Genomic DNA, 21,609 nt, shown 5'->3' with positions numbered 1-21,609 from the left:
CTCGGATCAATTCTTATTAAAACTGGAGGTACTAATGAAGACATCCCAGTTTGCTTACCAAAAGCATGGAACTTCACAAACTGAAGGATATAGCAAGCATACAAAACTAAGGAAATTATACAATATAAAAACTGTGTTGTATGAGAGTGAAATGAATGATTGAGATGTAACATAAAAGTTTTCTGGCCTAATGTAATCTCAAACTAGAAACCGTTATGATCTCACTAACCAATCAGATATCACTTTAGATAAAAGTAGAAGGAAATGAAAATGGTATGGCATATTCTCAGCCATTCTATCTAGCACAAAACATAAAAAAATAGTCATACCTTCATCTGCATCTACACGAACATCATCCAACGTCTTTCCTGCCATTGCCTTTAGGTCTCCCTTCTCATGCTGAAGAGTACTTTAGAAATCTTTGCTACTTGCAGTGACGCATCTGGCAGGCGGTAGTAGGCTCTGTGGGTTCTTATGTCATGGCCCATGAAGGTGGCTAAAAGTCCACTTCATTATCCTTCAAATTCATGATCTGAGAGCTGATAGCAATGTGCTTCCTGAGTTTTGTCAATCTAAGCTGATCTGGATACTTTGCTCCACACTTTTGGGCATGATTTCGCACTGTATCAGTTGCTCTCAAGTGGCCTCTTCCATCGGGGTTTGCAAACAAGTAGGGATTTCCATCATTGACTACTTGTGACCTTTTCTCCATCAACAAGTCAATGCTGCCTTTCATGTCATCTGTTAGCAAAACGGGTACAGTGTTATTGCATTTCCCATTAATCTCCACCCTCCATACCACATTGCACAACGCCTTTTCCCATTTGGTTAGGCCTTCACCAAATATTCCACCTTCTCCTTTTGTGATACACTTGTAATCACTGAGGGGCATCTTTGAAACTTCTCCCGGACGCTTCCTGTTGAAAACACACACCTGGGTCAGGGTAACCTCAGCCAACTGTTTCCATCTGTCAAGGGTCTCATCACTACTGCAGCTGTTCAGCTTCTGTTTTCCCTCTTTTGTTTCTTTTCTCACATAATTGGACAGTGCAACAACATCTGTTGTCAAAGGAAGCAGCCTTGATGTATTTCTCTTGTTTACTTTTAATGTACGCAGTGCATGTGTGCTTACTTCTGCTTCCCACTTGAGAGTATATGATTTGATGAACTGTTTGCATTTCTTTTCCAAACCAGCATCTGCTTGCAACAGAGCATTTCCCATAAGGACTTTGGCAGCCGTCACCAGTGTATATCCGACTTTCAGTGCCAGGCTAGGTGTTGTGTACAAATGTGTATCCTCATTAAATCCTGCAGCCTTCCTAGTTGCAGCTATGACCTCATTAAATTTGGTAGGACAAATCAAATCTACTAATGAAGCCGATGGGTGATCATTCAATTTTCTGTACTCACGAACCAGTCGTGCAAGTTCACGCAATTTTTGCCGTATATATGAATACTGGTCTTTGTCATGCCCATGCTTCAATGTCAGCCTCTCTGCTACTTGCTGCATTAATCTATCTGATTTCACAACTCTCAATATTTCATCATCGACTCCCATTGATAATATCATGTGCACCTTTGGGCTTACTCCTGATGGGCCTGGAAGCATCATTCTACCAGTTTGAACATGTAAGGTTCTTTTTTTCTTCTTGGGTGGTTCACAGGTCTCATCCTCATCCTCAACATCTGGTCGCAATTTACATCTATGAACATGCCTGTACAAATCATCCTTGGAATAGAAAGCATAACAATGACTACATGGCAAATATTCTTCTGGATCCACATCATATTTCGGTCTGTATGCAACAATCAAGGTACCTTTATTTTCTTGAAGGACTTTGACATTGTGACGATAGTTTCCGTAATTTCTCATTTTAGCTAGCAAGTTTGCCTTTTCTTTCATGTCTTTAGTTGCAATCCATTGCTGAACCTCAGTCTCGTTGACATGTTGTGGTGTAAGCAGATGCCTCGGCAGTTTCTTTTGTGTTGACTACAAAATTTACAGTACTGAGGTTTGTCCCACTTTCTACAGTTGTTGTTTGAAGTGGTCATCACATTAATACTGCAACTGGAGCTTGAGACTTTTGCACTTTGAACACTTGCAGAGGCATGGGCAGGTGAGGTATTAGGTACTGAATGGTCAACAGGCATGGCTTCACTCTCCTTATTATCACTGACAGAAACTGCCACAGAGTTACTTTGACGTCCACGTACAAACCGAAATGGAATGAAATCAGCCTCATCACTGCTACTACCTTCTGGATCAGATTCGGCTTCATAATCACTATCGGAATCATCTCCAGATGGTTCAGATGCGACAGGAGTGTCGTCATCTCCAGATGGTTCAGATGCGACAGGAGTGTCGTCATCTCCAGATGGTTCAGATGCGACAGGAGTGTCGTCATCTCCAGATGGTTCAGATGCGACAGGAGTGTTGTCATCTCCAGATGGTTCAGATGCGACAGGAGTGACGTCATCTCCAGATGGTTCAGATGCGACAGGAGTGTCGCCATCTCCAGATGGTTCAGATGCGATAGGAGTGTCGTCATCTCCAGATGGTTCAGATGCGACAGGAGTGTCGTCATCTCCAGATGGTTCAGATGCGACAGGAGTGTCGTCATCTCCAGATGGTTCAGATGCGACAGGAGTGTCGTCATCTCCAGATGGTTCAGATGCGACAGGAGTGTCGTCATCTCCAGATGGTTCAGATGCGACAGGAGTGTTGTCATCTCCAGATGGTTCAGATGCGACAGGAGTGTTGTCATCTCCAGATGGTTCAGATGCGACAGGAGTGTCGTCATCTCCAGATGGTTCAGATGCGACAGGAGTGTCGTCATCTCCAGATGGTTCAGATGCGACAGGAGTGTTGTCATCTCCAGATGGTTCAGATGCGACAGGAGTGTTGTCATCTCCAGATGGTTCAGATGCGACAGGAGTGTCGTCATCACCGGTCCAGTGAACATTTGAGCCAGATGGTGCAGCATCCAGAACTCCCACCTGAAATTATCGGAAACGGAAACAATTCATGAGTTTAGAAATTAAGAATTAGCCATAATATGCAAAAGTTTTGCATGCATTTCAATTTCGCGAGCAAGACAATTCACAATTTTTTTAAAATGCATTTTCGAACATCAATTGGTAATATTAACAAATCGCTAAATTTGAATGCCACTACAATGGCCAATTGCCACTATCCATGGTGTGTAATTCCAAACTCAATCAAAGACATAAAACTTTGATTCTGTAGTAAGATGAGATTCATTTTTAAACAAGTCAACGCAAAGCGTAGCATCCCTCGCAGGGTACAAATGGCCTATATACGTCAGAACAAGTTACCTCCATTGGACTATATTATTATATTTCTAGGCAAGGATTTTCACATATATAATTACCGGTAGGTGTTTTTGCATATTTAATGAGCTATGACCTTTCACCTTTGACCTACATACTCAGAAATCGAAATTAGGCTGTACATGTATTTTGATACCATGTACCTTCATATCAAATTTCATTAAAATCCGTCAAACATTACTCAAGTTATCGAATGGAAACCAGATTTGCATATTTAATGAGCTATGACCTTTGACCTACATACTCCGAAATCGAACTTAGACTTTGTTTTAATACCATGAACCTTCATATCAAATTTCATTAAAATTCGTCAAACATTACTCAAGTTATCGAATGGAAACCAGATTTGCATATTTAATGAGCTATGACCTTTGACCTAGGTACATACTCCGAAATCGAACTTAGCCTGTATTTTGATATCATGTACCTTCATATCAAATTCCATTAAAATTTGTCAAACATTACTGAAGTTATCGATCGGAAACCAAATTTGTTACGAACGGACGCACGCACGGACGGACGCACGCATGGAAGGAAGGACGGACGGCAGCGTTACTATATCCCCTCCGACTTCGTCGGCGAGGGGATAATAAAAGTTTTATTTTTTTTTAAACCAAAAAGTGCGACAAAAGGCAGATTTTGGCACTTTTGGTCACAATAAAAAAAAAAAAACTTACATAAAAATATCAAGATGAAGAATCTACAAACTAACGGTAGGTAAGAATGACCACAATTTTGACCAAGTTGTGGTAATTCTGACCAATAAATTGCGTAGCTTTCCTGTTAACTATTGAGCAGCACTTTTGGTCAAATTTGAGGTCAGATATGGAACTTATGACTTCTTTCCTTTCCCCAAAAATTGTACTTTCATGATCTTTGCATAATGTTTTGCACACTTTGAACGTTGGCACCCCCCTTTAACATATTTAAACTGATTTTTTGTCGTACAGTGGAATCTCTTTTACACAAAATCGAGCTAAAACATGACATTTATTTTTAACTGTCAAGGTACCTTTATTTACCACTAATCTATGAGACAGGGCATCTAAAGATCTTAAATTGATTTTTAAATTATCAAAATGAGCAGAAATAGAATTTACTTGAGCCCGGGGTCAATTAACGTACTCTCCTATCCCACCTTGGCCTCGCAAGTCGTTTTTGGCTTGCACCTTCTCATTTTTTAACCGATTTTTTAAAGAATCCAAGAAATATAATTCAGCATCATACAAAGGTAGGACATGTAAACATGATACAGCTGAACCTCGGAGCGGAACTTCTTTAACACAAAATCAGTAGGACCACAATATTTTGTTTGTGTTATAAGGATTTTGTGTTATCCACTTAAAATTGCATACAAAATACATGGTTCGGCCAGATATTTACTTTGTGCTATCAGGGTTTTTGTGTCAACAGATTTTGTTTTTATAAAAAGGTTTCACAATTCACATTGTACATCGCATTTTCCCCTTTTTCATGACATTTGGGCTTTGATCACATATCTTGCAGGGAGGGTCAGGTGAAAAGTTTATAGATTATTTTTGGCTAATTACGTTGCAAATTCAATAACCAGAACGTCAATGATGTAGCGCTCATCCGCATCTCGCAACAACAAATATCATAAATTTTATGTGGTACACTTTTGAACTGGTCAAAAAATAAAAATTTGATGCCCTGGAAGGGTTTGTGATTTTTAAATTATTTTTGGAATAAATTTGGCAAACCAAATCAAAATCGGTCAAGAAATGAGGGAGAAGAAGCAATTTTTGTTATTTTTGGAATAAATTTGCATAAATTACCATAAATATTAATGGAGAACAATTTCAAAATTCTGTGTAGAAGTTTAGTGTACCAAAGTTAGCTCTACGATATAAAGCAAACCAAATCAAAATCGGTCGAAATATGAAGGAGAAGCAATTTTTGTTATTTTTGGAATAAATTTGCATAAATTACCATAATTAATTAATGGAGAACAATTTCAAAATTCTGTGTATAATTTTAGTGTTCCAAATTTAGCTCTACCAAATAAGGCAAACCAAATCAAAATCGGTCAAGAAATGAGGGAGAAGCAATTTTTGTTATTTTTGGAATAAATTTGCATAAATTACCATAATTAATTAATGGAGAACAATTTCAAAATTCTGTGTAGAAATTTAGTGTACCAAAGTTAGCTCTACCAGATAAAGCAAACCAAATCAAAATCGGTCGAGAAATGAAGGAGAAGAAGCATTTTTTGTGATTTCGAATCAATTTGCATAAATTAGCATAGATAATGAATTTGACGATTCTGTGTCGAATTTTTAAATTCCCGTCCTAGCCCTATCATATGAAACAATCAGAATCAAAATCGGTTGAAAAATAACGAAGAAGAAGCATTTTGAAAACTGTAGACGGACGGACGAACGGACGACGGACGCCACGCCATGGCATAAGCTCATCGGGCCCTTTGGGCCGGATGAGCTAAAACAAGACTTTTAGAGTTATATAGACAATTAGAATTTTGACAATTCTATAGCGACAGAACATCACCATGTTTGAGTTTCTCTTGGACCCGAGAGAAAACACGCTGTAGGATATGGAGCAATGTAATGCACACACTAATGCATAACTGACATTTTGGAAATGAGGTTTTCTTGGGCATATCTACTACATGTATGTCATTAAGAGGTGGTCCAACTCAGGGAATATCCTTAAACATGACATTAATAATAACACTGCCCAATTATTATAAGGACCATTCTAATTAATGGTATAAACCTGTCGCTACGTACAGATGAAGATGAATTAGATGAAGGATAGCCTATGTGTCTAAGTATAAGATACAAATTAGAAAGAAATGGTACATACCGGTACCTGTCGCCATGGCATATCCAGCATCCCATAGTCGTACCTGATTTCTTCTCCAATTTTGATATTGGATAAAGTATACAAGCAGAGATGTATCATTCCTGAGAGAGAGAACTTCTTCATAATGGAGTTGGGTCTTTTGTGGCAGTCGTTGATATATCGAGCAAGGCAGGAGTTAGGGCATGTGGCGTCGATCCTTTTGACCAAAACATAAGGAAAGAAAGTAAATTTTGATAGATTTTCTTAAAATTATTTAAAGGGGTATTCACAGATTCTAACATGCTCTTATTTAGAACATTAATCAGCAGGTAAACACAATGAAACCTTGTTTAATACCAGTTGATTTCGATTTACATGTAGCATTTGTGAGTTAAGTAAACCCAAACTGTGTAAAAACACTGGACCACAGGTTATTATGTTTTACTACTCTTGAATACAAGAAAAACTCATACAAAGTGTTGTTCTGTCAACAAAAAAACAACAAAATTTTACAAGTCGACCTTAGTATTTCTTGTTATTCAATGTTGTAGTGCACATTACAAAAGGTGTCATTGCTGGTCAATTTGGTCACGCTATCTTGGTTTTGAACCACTGACCGATCGCAACACAAAACCTAGATGGTATACCATAATTCAAACAGTTGCTTGACCCGAAACTTGAACCATTAATTAACCAATGGTTAGTTATATGCACTATGCAAGTGAATTTGTGATGTTCTTCATAATCAATAACAAATTGTGAGGATGTAGAATTCCATTTCACTGGTGATTTCTAACTGCTACTCCTTGCATTGAAAAATAACTTTCAATTATTCAAAAGTGGAGAGTCACACTCATTAAATTCATGTGTAATATATCCACATTTGCCTACACATTTTGATGCAAACCATTGATTGTTGATATTTGCCTAATTAGCTACACATTTTAATGCAAATCATTGATTGTTGAGATTGGCTTCTTGGCAGCTCCCAATGCTGAAATTGTGTTGAATCAACAACTGGCTATATAATAATAACAAGATTACTTTAAATTAGTTTAAAAACTTACAGCATATCTTTCCCATTATGTCTGTACTCAAACACATAGGTGTTATCAACATCATCTGTTTCAGCAGCTGTATCAGGTCTGTGTACCCCTCTATATTCCAATAAGAAATCGCCTTTGGAGAAATCTCTGGTTGCAAAGAGACCATAACCTGTGCAGAAGACAACACATGAAATCCTTATTTAATCCAAAGGTAGATTGGGGCAGAGCAGATATGAGTTATTCAGGTAATAACACTTCCTTATTTTGCCTGGGTGAAACCCGGCATAGATCTTATGCAGGGTGCAAAATAACCGAAGGCATCAAAGGCAATTGCCGTCGGTGCCACTACCAGTTGCCTTGATGCCCCAGAAGTTACCATATTGTTTTGCTATACTTTTAATATTTTTGCCTTCTAAATTGATGCGCCCTTTAATAACTGCCTTAAAATGGTGTGCCCTTCAGACTCCTTATTTTGCACCCTGATCTTATGCTATGAAGGGTGTTTAGTCTTCTCGATCTTCTCCTCCTTCTGAAGACTCTTTGTATAACCACCTCTAGCATAAAAATTGCAAAACTACAGAGCTCATACTGTAAAAGGATTTAATTTTGTGAGGGTATAAAATTCGCGAAATTAAATCCCTCGCAAAATTTACATTAAAACTAACAGTAAATTTTCTGTATTCGCAAATTTAAAACTCTCGCCAAATCCTGCTTTTTCTAAATTCGCGAAAAAAAAACAACCTATGAAATTAAATCCTTTTACAGTATTTGGCATACGCATAGCCCCTTGACCCCATGGGGCAAGGGGCACGGTCTACAGAGGGCAAAATGTCATCTATGCCGACCGCATTTTGGTATGCCAAGCTGGACACGTCAGCAACTTGCACACTCTAAGAGCACGGTTGGCATAGGACATTCTTCAAACACTTTGTCTAGCGGCTTAACATAAATGTATATAACTTGGATAAGAGTTTATAAACAAAATGTCATTAACCATTTTGTTCATTTAATTTTGGAGTTTAATTGAAGTGATTTCGGAGAGGACATTTTTTGACGGAATGCGTCACAAAATTTCAAATCAATGGAGCACATTACCAAATAACCAAATATATTCATGTTTTTTAGTTATTAACTACCGTGCTTCAGTTTCTATTATGGACTAGTAGGTGATACCTAAATGTTGATTTTGACAGAGTTTTATTCACACAAATATTAACATTCATGCACATACCAGTAGGTACATATTTTTGTTATTTATCAAAGATGTCAAACAGATCTTTGTACCTGTAGGTAGTGCTACTGGTGGCCTATAAGTTGGCATAATGGTAATACCATTTTTGAGGAAGTCCATATATTATTTTTATGGATCACATTGTGGACTTCAGCAACAGCGAAAAAAATACACGGGGGCTCGGGGTGAATTAGCCCCCGAAAGATGTACCCTGATTGTAAAACAACCCTTAACGTATACATTAGGGGACAAACCTAAACATAGATGTAAGGAAGCAAACCAAAACATGGACGGTGGAAACAAACCAACACATCGATGAAAGGAAGCAAAACTTATACATGTGTCAGGAAACAAACCAAAACAATGTAAGAAAACAAACCAAAACTAAAACATCAATTTAAGGGAGCAAACCTTCACGTCTGTGTTGGGGGACAAACCAAAACATGGATGTAAGGAAACAAACCAAAACATTGATATAAGGAAACAAACCAAAACATGGATGTCAGTAAACAAACCAAAACATGGATGTCAGTAAACAAACCAAAACATGGATGTAAGGAAACAAACTATGGATATAAGGAAACAAACTATGGAAATAAGGAAACAAACCAAAACATGGATGTCAGTAAACAAACCAAAACATGGATGTCAGTAAACAAACTAAAACATGGATGTAAGGAAACAAACTATGGATATAAGGAAACAAACTATGGAAATAAGGAAACAAACCAAAACATGGATGTCAGTAAACAAACCAAAACATGGATGTCAGTAAACAAACTAAAACATGGATGTAAGGAAACAAACTATGGATATAAGGAAACAAACTATGGAAATAAGGAAACAAATTATGGATATAAGGAAACAAACCAAAACATGGATGTCAGTAAACAAACCAAAGCATTGATATAAGGAAACAAACCAAAACACAGATCTAAGTAAAGTTGGCCAAAAGTCCCCATTTGACCTACAAACTTCAGTTTACACAATGTACACATGAGGATGCGTCGATCCTGGTCATCTGACCATGGACCTATTACGGATGGACATTCATCGTTTTCTTAACAAATTCATTGTGATTGTCTACGTCAATGTCGTCTCAATAACATTCCGTAAATGTTTCTTCACTTTGATCTCATCATGGTCGCCGCCAAAAAGCCGGGACAGAATCAAGATCAGTAATAATACATTTCATATCACCAAAATCGTCTGCTTTTCAACTTTGCTGCTCCCCATTGGGGATGTTTTTATTGAAGACATACTCTTACAGAGCACACCATCCAAACAAAACCCAAGAGAGGGAAACTGCTCCTTTGTCAATGCCCGAAAATGCTTACGCAGTCGTTATTGTTAAAACAGCCGAATGTTCTCATTAAGATGCACATAATCAGAAGGCGGTGACTATCATTGGATCAAAGAAAGAATCACGTTGAATGTCCATCCGTAATAGGTCCATGATCTGACCCAAGCCAACTGTGGACCTGATTAAAATTGCCCATAAGTCAATAATTGATATGCAAAACATTACACATTGGCCTATCATGGCATATAAGTTTACCTGGAAACAGAGCAAACCTTGGCCTAAAGTCTCTATTTGACTTGCAAACTTTAGTTTACACAATTTACACATATGACTGCGTCTTTATCATCTGGTCCTAGCAAACTGAGGACCTGATCACAGTTGGCTCTTAAGTCCCCAGTTGATATGCAAAAATAAAAATATGGCCACAAAGCAGCAAAAAAATAGAAAAAAAAGTGGGCTAAAAATGCAATAAAAAAAGGAATTTCCACGAGCGCATAATAATAATAATATTAAGCTTTTATATAGCGCTTAAATACAAATGTCTCTAAGCGCTTTACAAATATACTATTAGCCCGGTCATAGGATTCAGTGCTTGCCCGCACACACTGTGCACGATCTCCACTCCCTGGGGAGCATTCCAGCCAGGCGTTACTTGATGCTCAAAAAACTGTTTGACAAACAATGACGGCCGCATCCTACTGCTGGGTACCCATTTAACACCTGGGTGGAGAGTAGCAAGTGCAGGTTAATATCTTGCCAAAGGATATTAGTGCATCTCCAGTCAAGCGCCTTAAACCACTCGACCACGACACTCCCGCATAACTTTTTTAGACTAAACCAAAAAACAAACAAAAATGCATAGCGCTTTGGGTTTTGAACCTGTGGAACTTGAGACGAACCTCTTTTTTTTTTGCCTAAAAAAACAACGCATCAATGAAGATTCAGAGAACTTCCAAAAAACACGAAGAAATTAGGAAACAAACCAAAATAACGAAGTTTTGGAACCAAACCAAAACATATATGAAGTTTTAGGAAATTAACAAACCAAAATATAGATGAAGATGAAAATGGCATTAAAGGGACAATGCCAGTGATAAAAAAATACCAATGTATTGGTTGATGTATTTCTTCTGAAACCCTGACTGATCCTGTGATATTTGACACCACTTCTTTGCCACTTGCTCTGGGGAAACCCGCCTTCTTGATCGTTCCTGTATAATACATGCAAGTCAATGATTTGATGAGGTATTGATTCAAGTCAAGATTAACTGCAACCAAGATAGAGATCTTCGATATGATCTACATGTACACCTACATGTACTTTCAACATGCAAAAGTTTCAGAAATTTCTCACAGATGTAATGCTGATATTGCCTGGACTTCATCTATTCTATGGACTATTGCCATACTGACCTGAGTAGACCCATGTTCAATTATAATCCCACCTTAGAAGCTCTTTGCTGGAAGACAATTCTAGTTACAAGCAGTTTTTGCTATTATTACTGTTTTGGTAGTTTCTCTTGTGATTATGCTTCAGTTCATTTGCAGATCTTTGTTAATCACACACCTCATTTGACACTTGAAAATATCTGGAATTCATTTACGTCAGAAAAGGCTGACATTTTGATGCTTGTGTTTTTTTTTGTTAGGATCAAAATGGGATTTTGATCCCACCCTCTAAATTCAAGTTCATTCCAGTGTAAATTTAGGTGGGACTATAATGGGGTTAGTACAGTATTTAGTAACATCCAAAGTGATGGGACAGCAGAACTCTAATGAAACTGAATCATATTTAATCAGCTTTTTGAAAGCAATTTCTCAGTAATACAGCAGGAGATCAAAATGGCAATGTTTCATCACCAGTCAGTATAAGTTTATCAAATAAACAGAAAGCTTAAGGTAACGGACTAAACTACCCAAAGCATATGGTCGTTCGTCAAAGCCTAACAGTACTTATAGTTTCAGTGAAACTTTCTGTGAAAGATTTAAAGGGCGGTGACAACAAATTTAAATATTACAGTTATACTTTTGCAAGTCATATGGTTCTTAAAATAATTAAAGTGAAGAGCATTAAAATGTTGGTCAGTCATGAAATGCTCTATACATTTCAATACCTATAATTAAAAATAATAAAGCAGATGTTTGAAGTGCATGTTATGCATTCTATACACCAACCCGTCGAGCGTTTACTGTATTTGGCCCTCTGTTGACGGAACCACAACTGAATCAGCACGGTACATTTTGATTCTGCAAATTAATACGTGATTGCACATTGCAATAGATCAATTGTGTTGTATTATGTATGCATCAATCCCATGAAAGGATATGAACCCCCTCTCTCGGGACACAGCAGTTTGACAGCGGGGACACCACAGTAATAATGGCTTGGCCGGATTGGTGTAAACAAAAGGAATACACACTTAGTTGTCATTAAACCTTCACACTAGACCATGCTTATCATATTTTGTTTGTGACTGAATGACCAATAGGGTAGAGCATTTCCTTAAAGAGAAGGTTGAGTTCTGGGAAGAGGTAAAATATAATTTGTGAGCGTTATCATTGTGGAAGAACATCAGATTAAACATGTTCCCTGAAAAGCATGGCTCTTCAAATGCCTTCATATTCTAAATATGACATAAAATACGTAAAAATCGGGGGGTAGGTTTTTTTCGCCATGTGCTCGTGTAGTCCCATATACATCATTCTGTGTACAGTGATTGTAACTTTGCCAAGCTTTGGCCAAATGTCTCATCATTTTGATGATTCCAGAACCTTGCAATACACACGAATACTTATATACTAGATGATCAACCTTTTCTGATAGATTCCACACCGTTTCTTTCACAATGCAATCACATGACCAGAACTCAACTTTATCTTTAAGGGAGCATGTTATTCAAAAATATTTTCTAGAATAATAAATGTGACCCAACGCGGGTAAATGAGGCTGATGATGATGTGCGTTGACCAACTTCAGATTTTGTTAATACCTGTAATGCATTCTCCACAAGTCTAGGATCATTTTGATACCAAAATCATTAATTTATTACATTCCTTTCCAGAGTTATGATAAATTTCAGATTGCTTTTCTGGAATGCCTTGAATTGGAAATTCAAAGTTATGTGCTCTTGAGAGTTAAAGGGGCATTTGACAATATCTTCATATTTTTATCTTGGGTTTATCCACTGATTACACTCAAAATGTGATGAAATTCAAAAATCTATGAAGAAAAAAAAGCACAAACATGACAACCCCCCCTGGAAAATGAAGAAAATCCACATTTTGGTAAAAGCACACTGGGGATGAGGCTAATTGACATTTTCACGTCGTAGTCGCTTTAACACTTTTAAATACCTAAACGATCATTTTTAAAAGCGTACATCTTTTAATGGTCAAGGATTACAACAGATGGTGCAGAATTCAGCACCCTTGTAATTAATTGGTGTCGACTCCGATAAATAGAAAAATGAAAGAAAAGTTGTAATTCTCGGGAAAGGAATTGGAGATGCAAGTCAAATTTGGCATATATTCATTTCACATGATATAAACACATTAAATCAAAATAACATGTTGTTATAATTCAAAATGATTAAATTATGCCGACATCCACCTCATTTGACTGTGTCGAGTCACAAATGATTGACAAAATTATGCAGAAATCACTTTTGGCCTTTAATTTCAAAACAAGCAGTGTACAAAATCCCATTTATCATAAATGCTCCCTTAAGGAATGCATCTCAAGAGCATGTAGCCTCACCCCATGATTGTACATAGCAGACTTGAGTTATAGCATGTCCCTGCAAATTGTTTTTCAATTCATATGGTAATTATTTTCAAACAAATGTTCAATGAATACAAAAACAAACTTACCATGATTTCGAACAAGTTACAGGAAGTATCTGCAACAAGAAAATAGAAAATAAATATCACTGTGGATTCTGGGGTGATGAGAACCTCAGTTGGCTAGGACCAGATGTTGAGGAAGCATCGTGTACTAGAGCCATACGAAACACCCAGAAACCCCGAATGTCCCCGGACCGACCTGGACCAAAACCCAAGTCGGGTAAGGATTTTTAGTCAAATTTACAGTCCTGTCCGGGTCGGGGCAAACATTTTCGGGGCAGTCCATGGGCGGGTTGAATTTGCATTCGGGTAAATTTTGATTTTTAAACAAAATTAGTCCAAACTCAATATAACCACCCCAAAACTAAATAAAAACCATCAGCATTTCACAATGGATGTATTCCGTTGAAATTGTTGTAATTTATTTTTTTGTTGAATATGCTTATTTCAGAATAAAAACTGCCTATTACAGAATGTAAATTGTGATTTTACGCATAATTTTCAAAATAGACATACGTTTACGGGCCGTGACAAAAATCAGGGGTGTGATTGAGGGTTGGAAAAAAATCCAGGAAGATCCAAATATAGAGCGAAGCGAGCATCCTCACCGCCGGGGTCCAGGAAAGGGGTAACCCCACCCCTTTTATGGATTTTACTAGACATTTGGAGAGGCTTTAAACACTTTTAAGAGAAAGAAATTAAAAAATCAACACCAACAAAATCCACAAAAACAAAAATCAAATTTCAAAATCCAGAAAACCAGAGAAATCACACCCCTGCAAAAATGCCCGGTCCAGTCCGGTCTGGTCCAAGAAAAAAACTTTCTGGGTAGGGTGAAAAATTACGGGTCGGGGCTGATGAAACTGGGGTAGTGCCGGGTCGGGGTAGAAGAAAGTCTTGCCCCGCAGGGCACTAATGTGTACATTGTGTAAACTAAAGTTTACAGGTAAAATGGGAACTTTAGGCCAACTTTACTCAGCTCACCAGTTCATCAGGACCATGATGACTCGTCAAAGGACCACTAAGTAATATATTTGTATTTAATGTTTTGCTTAGCAACAGTAAAGTTGGTCAAAAGTCTCCATTTGACATGCAAACTTCAGTTTACACAATGTACACGTGAGGATGCTTCCTGGTCATCTGACCCAAGCCAACTGAGGACCTGATTAAAATTGCCCATAAGTCACCACTTGATATGCAAAACAGTATGATTTGCCAATCATGGCCTATATAATAATAACTCTACTGGGGAACCTAGCAAAGTTGGTTGGCCAAGTCCCCATTTGACCTGCAAACTTTAGTACACAATTAACACATGTTGATGCTTCCTCATCATCTGGTCCTAGCAAACTGAGGACCTCATCACAGTTGGCTAGTAAGGCCCAAGTTGATATGCAAAACATTATACCAGGGCTTTTCAACAACCGCGGGCTGCAATCGTGTGAACCAGGTTCAAGGGGAAATATCTTTGTGCAACTTATTTTCAAGCCAAATGTATTTTTTGCCATTTTCTGTCATAAAAAGGGGGCATGCATACGAGTAGTATTGCAAATACCAAAAATACATGGATGTCGATTTAATGAACATGAAATTTGCATATTATTGATTGATAGCTTTAAAACTATTTTGTCATGAAGGTCTCGCGGGCTGCACAAAATGGTCCCGAGGGCCGCAGGTTGAAAAGCCCTGCATTATACATAGCGGTCCTTTGACGAGTCATCATGCCCTGATCAACTGATGAGCCAAGTAAAGTTGGCCAAAAGTCCCCATTTGACCTACAAACTTCAGTTTACACAATTTACACGTGAGGATGCTTCCTGGTCATCTGACCCAAGCCAACTGTGGACCTGATTATAATTGCCCATAAGTCAATAATTGATATGCAAAACATTACACATTGGCCTATCATGGCATATAAGTTTACCTGGAAACAGAGCAAACATTGGCCTAAAGTATTTGACTTGCAAACTTTAGTTTACACAATTTACACATATGAACGTGTTCTTATCATCTGGTCCTAGCAAACTGAGGACCTGATCACAGTTGGCTCCTAAGTCCCAAGTTGATATGCAAAACATTACCGGTATACATAGCGGTGATCAACTGGTAAGCCTAATAAAGTTAGCCTAAAGTCTCCATTTGACTATAAACGTTACACAATGTTCACATAAGGAAGCTTCCTAGTCATCTGACTGCCAGTGCATTGATGCTCAAGGTAGGATCTAGAAACACACCTTAAGGATCCCTAATACTGTGAAATAGGTGGCACTTTTGACACTTTAAATTTAAATTTAAATATAATATTTGGAAAACAGAAAATCTGTTTAATTCTCATTTAACAACAAATCATAATGGTGTGATTTTCTACAGGACCTGGAATTAGCCCCACTCAAAAAAGCAACTCAAAGATAGCTGACAAGACACTCACTATTGCATGATTACTTTCTATTCTGATACATGATCAATAAAGCTGCACTTGGGAAGTTGGGTCTCTTTGCACTCATTTCAGATAATGTCCTTCAAGATCAGCTCTGAAGGTCAGGGAAAGTTCATTCCTTATGACCTGATATTAGCCACACTCAAAAGGCAACTGAAATTTTAAGATAGAAGATGACAACAAGATACTTAATACTATCACATAATTACATGTACATGTATATGCTTATGATTAATTGACTAATTAGTAAATTTTACCATGGGCTTTAATTGGCAGATTTTCTTTTCTAATCAATACACACATCCACTGCCACGTGTAAGGAATTCTGTGCAAAAGTAACCATAGCTGATGGAGCCACCTTAAAATGTAATAAACACATATTTTCATTCCACTGCCTATGTTTAGCCCCACTCAAAATACAAAGCAACTCAAATTCAAAGATCGAAGATGACAACAAGACACTCACTATTTTATGATTACTTTCTATTCTGATACATGATCTATAAAGTTGCGCTTGGTCTCTAGCTTGCCACAATCTTCGCACTCATTTCTAATATGCCCCTTCAAGATCAGCTCTGAAGGTCAGGGAAAGTTCATTCCGCATGACCTGATAGTAGCCACACTCAAAAGGCAACTGAAATTTTAAGATAGAAGATGACAACAAGATACTTAATATCACATAATTATATTCTATCTATTACTTGTATGTGATCAATAAAGCATTTGTAAGCGTCTCACTCCAGTTTTCGCACTTATTTAATTGCAATTTCAAAATCAGCTTTGATGCATTTGTAGGAACGTCAAAACATATATATGCAGCTTAAAAATTAGTTTTAAAAAAATGGAGTATGGTACACATACTTTTTCAGTGATTTGATAAAACCTAATGATTATTTGACAAATTAGTAAATATTATCATGAGCTTTAATTGGCAGATTTTCTTTTCTTATCAACACACATCCACTGCCACGTGTTAGGAATTCGGTGCAAAAGTAACCATAGCTGATGGAGCCACCTTAAAATGTAATAAACACATATTTTCATTCCACTGCCTATGTTTAGCCCCACTCAAAATACAAAGCAACTCAAATTCAAAGATCGAAGATGACAACAAGACACTCACTATTTTATGATTACTTTCTATTCTGATACATGATCTATAAAGTTGCGCTTGGTCTCTAGCTTGCCACAATCTTCGCACTCATTTCTAATATGCCCCTTCAAGATCAGCTCTGAAGGTCAGGGAAAGTTCATTCCGCATGACCTGATAGTAGCCACACTCAAAAGGCAACTGAAATTTTAAGATAAAAGATGACAACAAGATACTTAATATCACATAATTATATTCTATCTATTACTTGTATGTGATCAATAAAGCATTTGTAAGCGTCTCACTCCAGTTTTCGCACTTATTTAATTGCAATTTCAAAATCAGCTTTGATGCATTTGTAGGAACGTCAAAACATATATATGCAGCTTAAAAATTAGTTTTAAAAAAATGGAGTATGGTACACATACTTTTTCAGTGATTTGATAAAACCTAATGATTATTTGACAAATAAGTAAATATTATCATGAGCTTTAATTGGCAGATTTTCTTTTCTTATCAATACACACATCCACTGCCACGTGTTAGGAATTCTGTGCAAAAGTAACCATAGCTTATGGAGCTGCCTTAAAATGAAATAAACACATATTTTCATTCCACTGCCTATGTTTAGCCCCACTCAAAATACAAAGCAACTCAAATTCAAAGATCGAAGATGACAACAAGACACTCACTATTTTATGATTACTTTCTATTCTGATACATGATCTATAAAGTTGCGCTTGGTCTCTAGCTTGCCACAATCTTCGCACTCATTTCTAATATGCCCCTTCAAGATCAGCTCTGAAGGTCAGGGAAAGTTCATTCCGCATGACCTGATAGTAGCCACACTCAAAAGGCAACTGAAATTTTAAGATAGAAGATGACAACAAGATACTAGAACACATAATTATGTTCTATCTACATGTATTACACATGATCACTAAAGCATTTGTAAGCGTCTCTCCTCAGTCTTCGCACTCATTTAGTTGCAATTTCAAGATCGGCTTAAAAGCAGCCTCAGATACATTTGTAGGAACGTCAAAACATGCAGCTTATAAATATTAATATAAATTTTACTTTTTCATTGACTTGATAAAACCTGATAATATTACTAATTAGTATTACCATGGGGCTTTAATTGGCAGATTTTCTTCTTTGCCACTTGTAAGGATATATTATGTGCAACTAACCATAGCTTATGGAGCTGCCTTAAAATGAAATAAACACATATTTTCATTCCACTGCCTATGTTTAGCCCCACTCAAAATACAAAGCAACTCAAATTCAACGATCGAAGATGACAACAAGACACTCACTATTTTATGATTACTTTCTATTCTGATACATGATCTATAAAGTTGCGCTTGGTCTCTAGCTTGCCACAATCTTCGCACTCATTTCTAATATGCCCCTTCAAGATCAGCTCTGAAGGTCAGGGAAAGTTCATTCCGCATGACCTGATAGTAGCCACACTCAAAAGGCAACTGAAATTTTAAGATAGAAGATGACAACAAGATACTAGCTATGTTCTATCTACATGTATTACACATGATCACTAAAGCATTTGTAAGCGTCTCTCCTCAGTCTTCGCACTCATTTAGTTGCAATTTCAAGATCGGCTTAAAAGCAGCCTCAGATACATTTGTAGGAACGTCAAAACATGCAGCTTATAAATATTAATATAAATTATACTTTTTCATTGACTTGATAAAACCTGATAATATTACTAATTAGTATTACCATGGGGCTTTAATTGGCAGATTTTCTTCTTTGCCACTTGTAAGGATATATTGCAACTAACCATAGCTTATGGAGCTGCCTTAAAATGAAATAAACACATATTTTCATTCCACTGCCTATGTTTAGCCCCACTCAAAATACAAAGCAACTCAAATTCAACGATCGAAGATGACAACAAGACACTCACTATTTTATGATTACTTTCTATTCTGATACATGATCTATAAAGTTGCGCTTGGTCTCTAGCTTGCCACAATCTTCGCACTCATTTCTAATATGCCCCTTCAAGATCAGCTCTGAAGGTCAGGGAAAGTTCATTCCGCATGACCTGATAGTAGCCACACTCAAAAGGCAACTGAAATTTTAAGATAGAAGATGACAACAAGATACTTAATATCACATAATTATATTCTATCTATTACTTGTATGTGATCAATAAAGCATTTGTAAGCGTCTCACTCCAGTTTTCGCACTTATTTAATTGCAATTTCAAAATCAGCTTTGATGCATTTGTAGGAACGTCAAAACATATATATGCAGCTTAAAAATTAGTTTTAAAAAAATGGAGTATGGTACACATACTTTTTCAGTGATTTGATAAAACCTAATGATTATTTGACAAATTAGTAAATATTATCATGAGCTTTAATTGGCAGATTTTCTTTTCTTATCAACACACATCCACTGCCACGTGTTAGGAATTCGGTGCAAAAGTAACCATAGCTGATGGAGCCACCTTAAAATGTAATAAACACATATTTTCATTCCACTGCCTATGTTTAGCCCCACTCAAAATACAAAGCAACTCAAATTCAAAGATCGAAGATGACAACAAGACACTCACTATTTTATGATTACTTTCTATTCTGATACATGATCTATAAAGTTGCGCTTGGTCTCTAGCTTGCCACAATCTTCGCACTCATTTCTAATATGCCCCTTCAAGATCAGCTCTGAAGGTCAGGGAAAGTTCATTCCGCATGACCTGATAGTAGCCACACTCAAAAGGCAACTGAAATTTTAAGATAAAAGATGACAACAAGATACTTAATATCACATAATTATATTCTATCTATTACTTGTATGTGATCAATAAAGCATTTGTAAGCGTCTCACTCCAGTTTTCGCACTTATTTAATTGCAATTTCAAAATCAGCTTTGATGCATTTGTAGGAACGTCAAAACATATATATGCAGCTTAAAAATTAGTTTTAAAAAAATGGAGTATGGTACACATACTTTTTCAGTGATTTGATAAAACCTAATGATTATTTGACAAATTAGTAAATATTATCATGAGCTTTAATTGGCAGATTTTCTTTTCTTATCAACACACATCCACTGCCACGTGTTAGGAATTCTGTGCAAAAGTAACCATAGCTGATGGAGCCACCTTAAAATGTAATAAACACATATTTTCATTCCACTGCCTATGTTTAGCCCCACTCAAAATACAAAGCAACTCAAATTCAAAGATCGAAGATGACAACAAGACACTCACTATTTTATGATTACTTTCTATTCTGATACATGATCTATAAAGTTGCGCTTGGTCTCTAGCTTGCCACAATCTTCGCACTCATTTCTAATATGCCCCTTCAAGATCAGCTCTGAAGGTCAGGGCAAGTTCATTCCGCATGACCTGATAGTAGCCACACTCAAAAGGCAACTGAAATTTTAAGATAAAAGATGACAACAAGATACTTAATATCACATAATTATATTCTATCTATTACTTGTATGTGATCAATAAAGCATTTGTAAGCGTCTCACTCCAGTTTTCGCACTTATTTAATTGCAATTTCAAAATCAGCTTTGATGCATTTGTAGGAACGTCAAAACATATATATGCAGCTTAAAAATTAGTTTTAAAAAAATGGAGTATGGTACACATACTTTTTCAGTGATTTGATAAAACCTAATGATTATTTGACAAATAAGTAAATATTATCATGAGCTTTAATTGGCAGATTTTCTTTTCTTATCAATACACACATCCACTGCCACGTGTTAGGAATTCTGTGCAAAAGTAACCATAGCTTATGGAGCTGCCTTAAAATGAAATAAACACATATTTTCATTCCACTGCCTATGTTTAGCCCCACTCAAAATACAAAGCAACTCAAATTCAAAGATCGAAGATGACAACAAGACACTCACTATTTTATGATTACTTTCTATTCTGATACATGATCTATAAAGTTGCGCTTGGTCTCTAGCTTGCCACAATCTTCGCACTCATTTCTAATATGCCCCTTCAAGATCAGCTCTGAAGGTCAGGGAAAGTTCATTCCGCATGACCTGATAGTAGCCACACTCAAAAGGCAACTGAAATTTTAAGATAGAAGATGACAACAAGATACTAGAACACATAATTATGTTCTATCTACATGTATTACACATGATCACTAAAGCATTTGTAAGCGTCTCTCCTCAGTCTTCGCACTCATTTAGTTGCAATTTCAAGATCGGCTTAAAAGCAGCCTCAGATACATTTGTAGGAACGTCAAAACATGCAGCTTATAAATATTAATATAAATTATACTTTTTCATTGACTTGATAAAACCTGATAATATTACTAATTAGTATTACCATGGGGCTTTAATTGGCAGATTTTCTTCTTTGCCACTTGTAAGGATATATTATGTGCAACTAACCATAGCTTATGGAGCTGCCTTAAAATGAAATAAACACATATTTTCATTCCACTGCCTATGTTTAGCCCCACTCAAAATACAAAGCAA

General features: G+C 36.8%; 1 protein-coding gene across 1 annotated transcript; it reads right to left on the bottom strand.

The window, feature by feature from the left end:
• Positions 1 to 496: 496 nt before the first annotated feature.
• LOC115927771 lies at positions 497 to 8,136 on the bottom strand. Its single transcript, XM_030994035.1, has 4 exons — positions 8,106 to 8,136; positions 7,242 to 7,389; positions 2,949 to 2,997; positions 497 to 1,729 (listed from the first exon to the last, which is right to left on the bottom strand). Exons 1-4 carry the CDS (start codon positions 8,134 to 8,136, stop codon positions 497 to 499), a joined length of 1,461 nt encoding a protein of 486 aa, XP_030849895.1.
• Positions 8,137 to 21,609: the final 13,473 nt, after the last annotated feature.

The sequence above is a fragment of the Strongylocentrotus purpuratus genome, unplaced genomic scaffold, assembly GCF_000002235.5.
Source record: "Strongylocentrotus purpuratus isolate Spur 01 unplaced genomic scaffold, Spur_5.0 spur5_scaffold_20, whole genome shotgun sequence".
In the NCBI taxonomy this organism is placed as follows: Eukaryota; Metazoa; Echinodermata; class Echinoidea; order Camarodonta; family Strongylocentrotidae; genus Strongylocentrotus; species Strongylocentrotus purpuratus.
Note: the sequence above shows the minus strand (reverse complement) of the source record. Positions and strands in the feature narration are given on the sequence as shown.

What these genes read in the sequence shown, in the direction of transcription:
- LOC115927771 (XM_030994035.1), bottom strand. Translation starts at nt 8,136, where the DNA reads ATGTCCTATGCCAACCGTGCTCTTAGAGTGT. An exon ending in CAACCGTGCTCTTAGAGTGT is followed by an intron (nt 7,390 to 8,105) that starts GCAAGTTGCTGA and finishes TCTTCTGCACAG; the next exon opens with GTTATGGTCTCTTTGCAACC. An exon ending in CTCAAATGTTCACTGGACCG is followed by an intron (nt 1,730 to 2,948) that starts GTGATGACGACA and finishes TTCTATTCCAAG; the next exon opens with GATGATTTGTACAGGCATGT.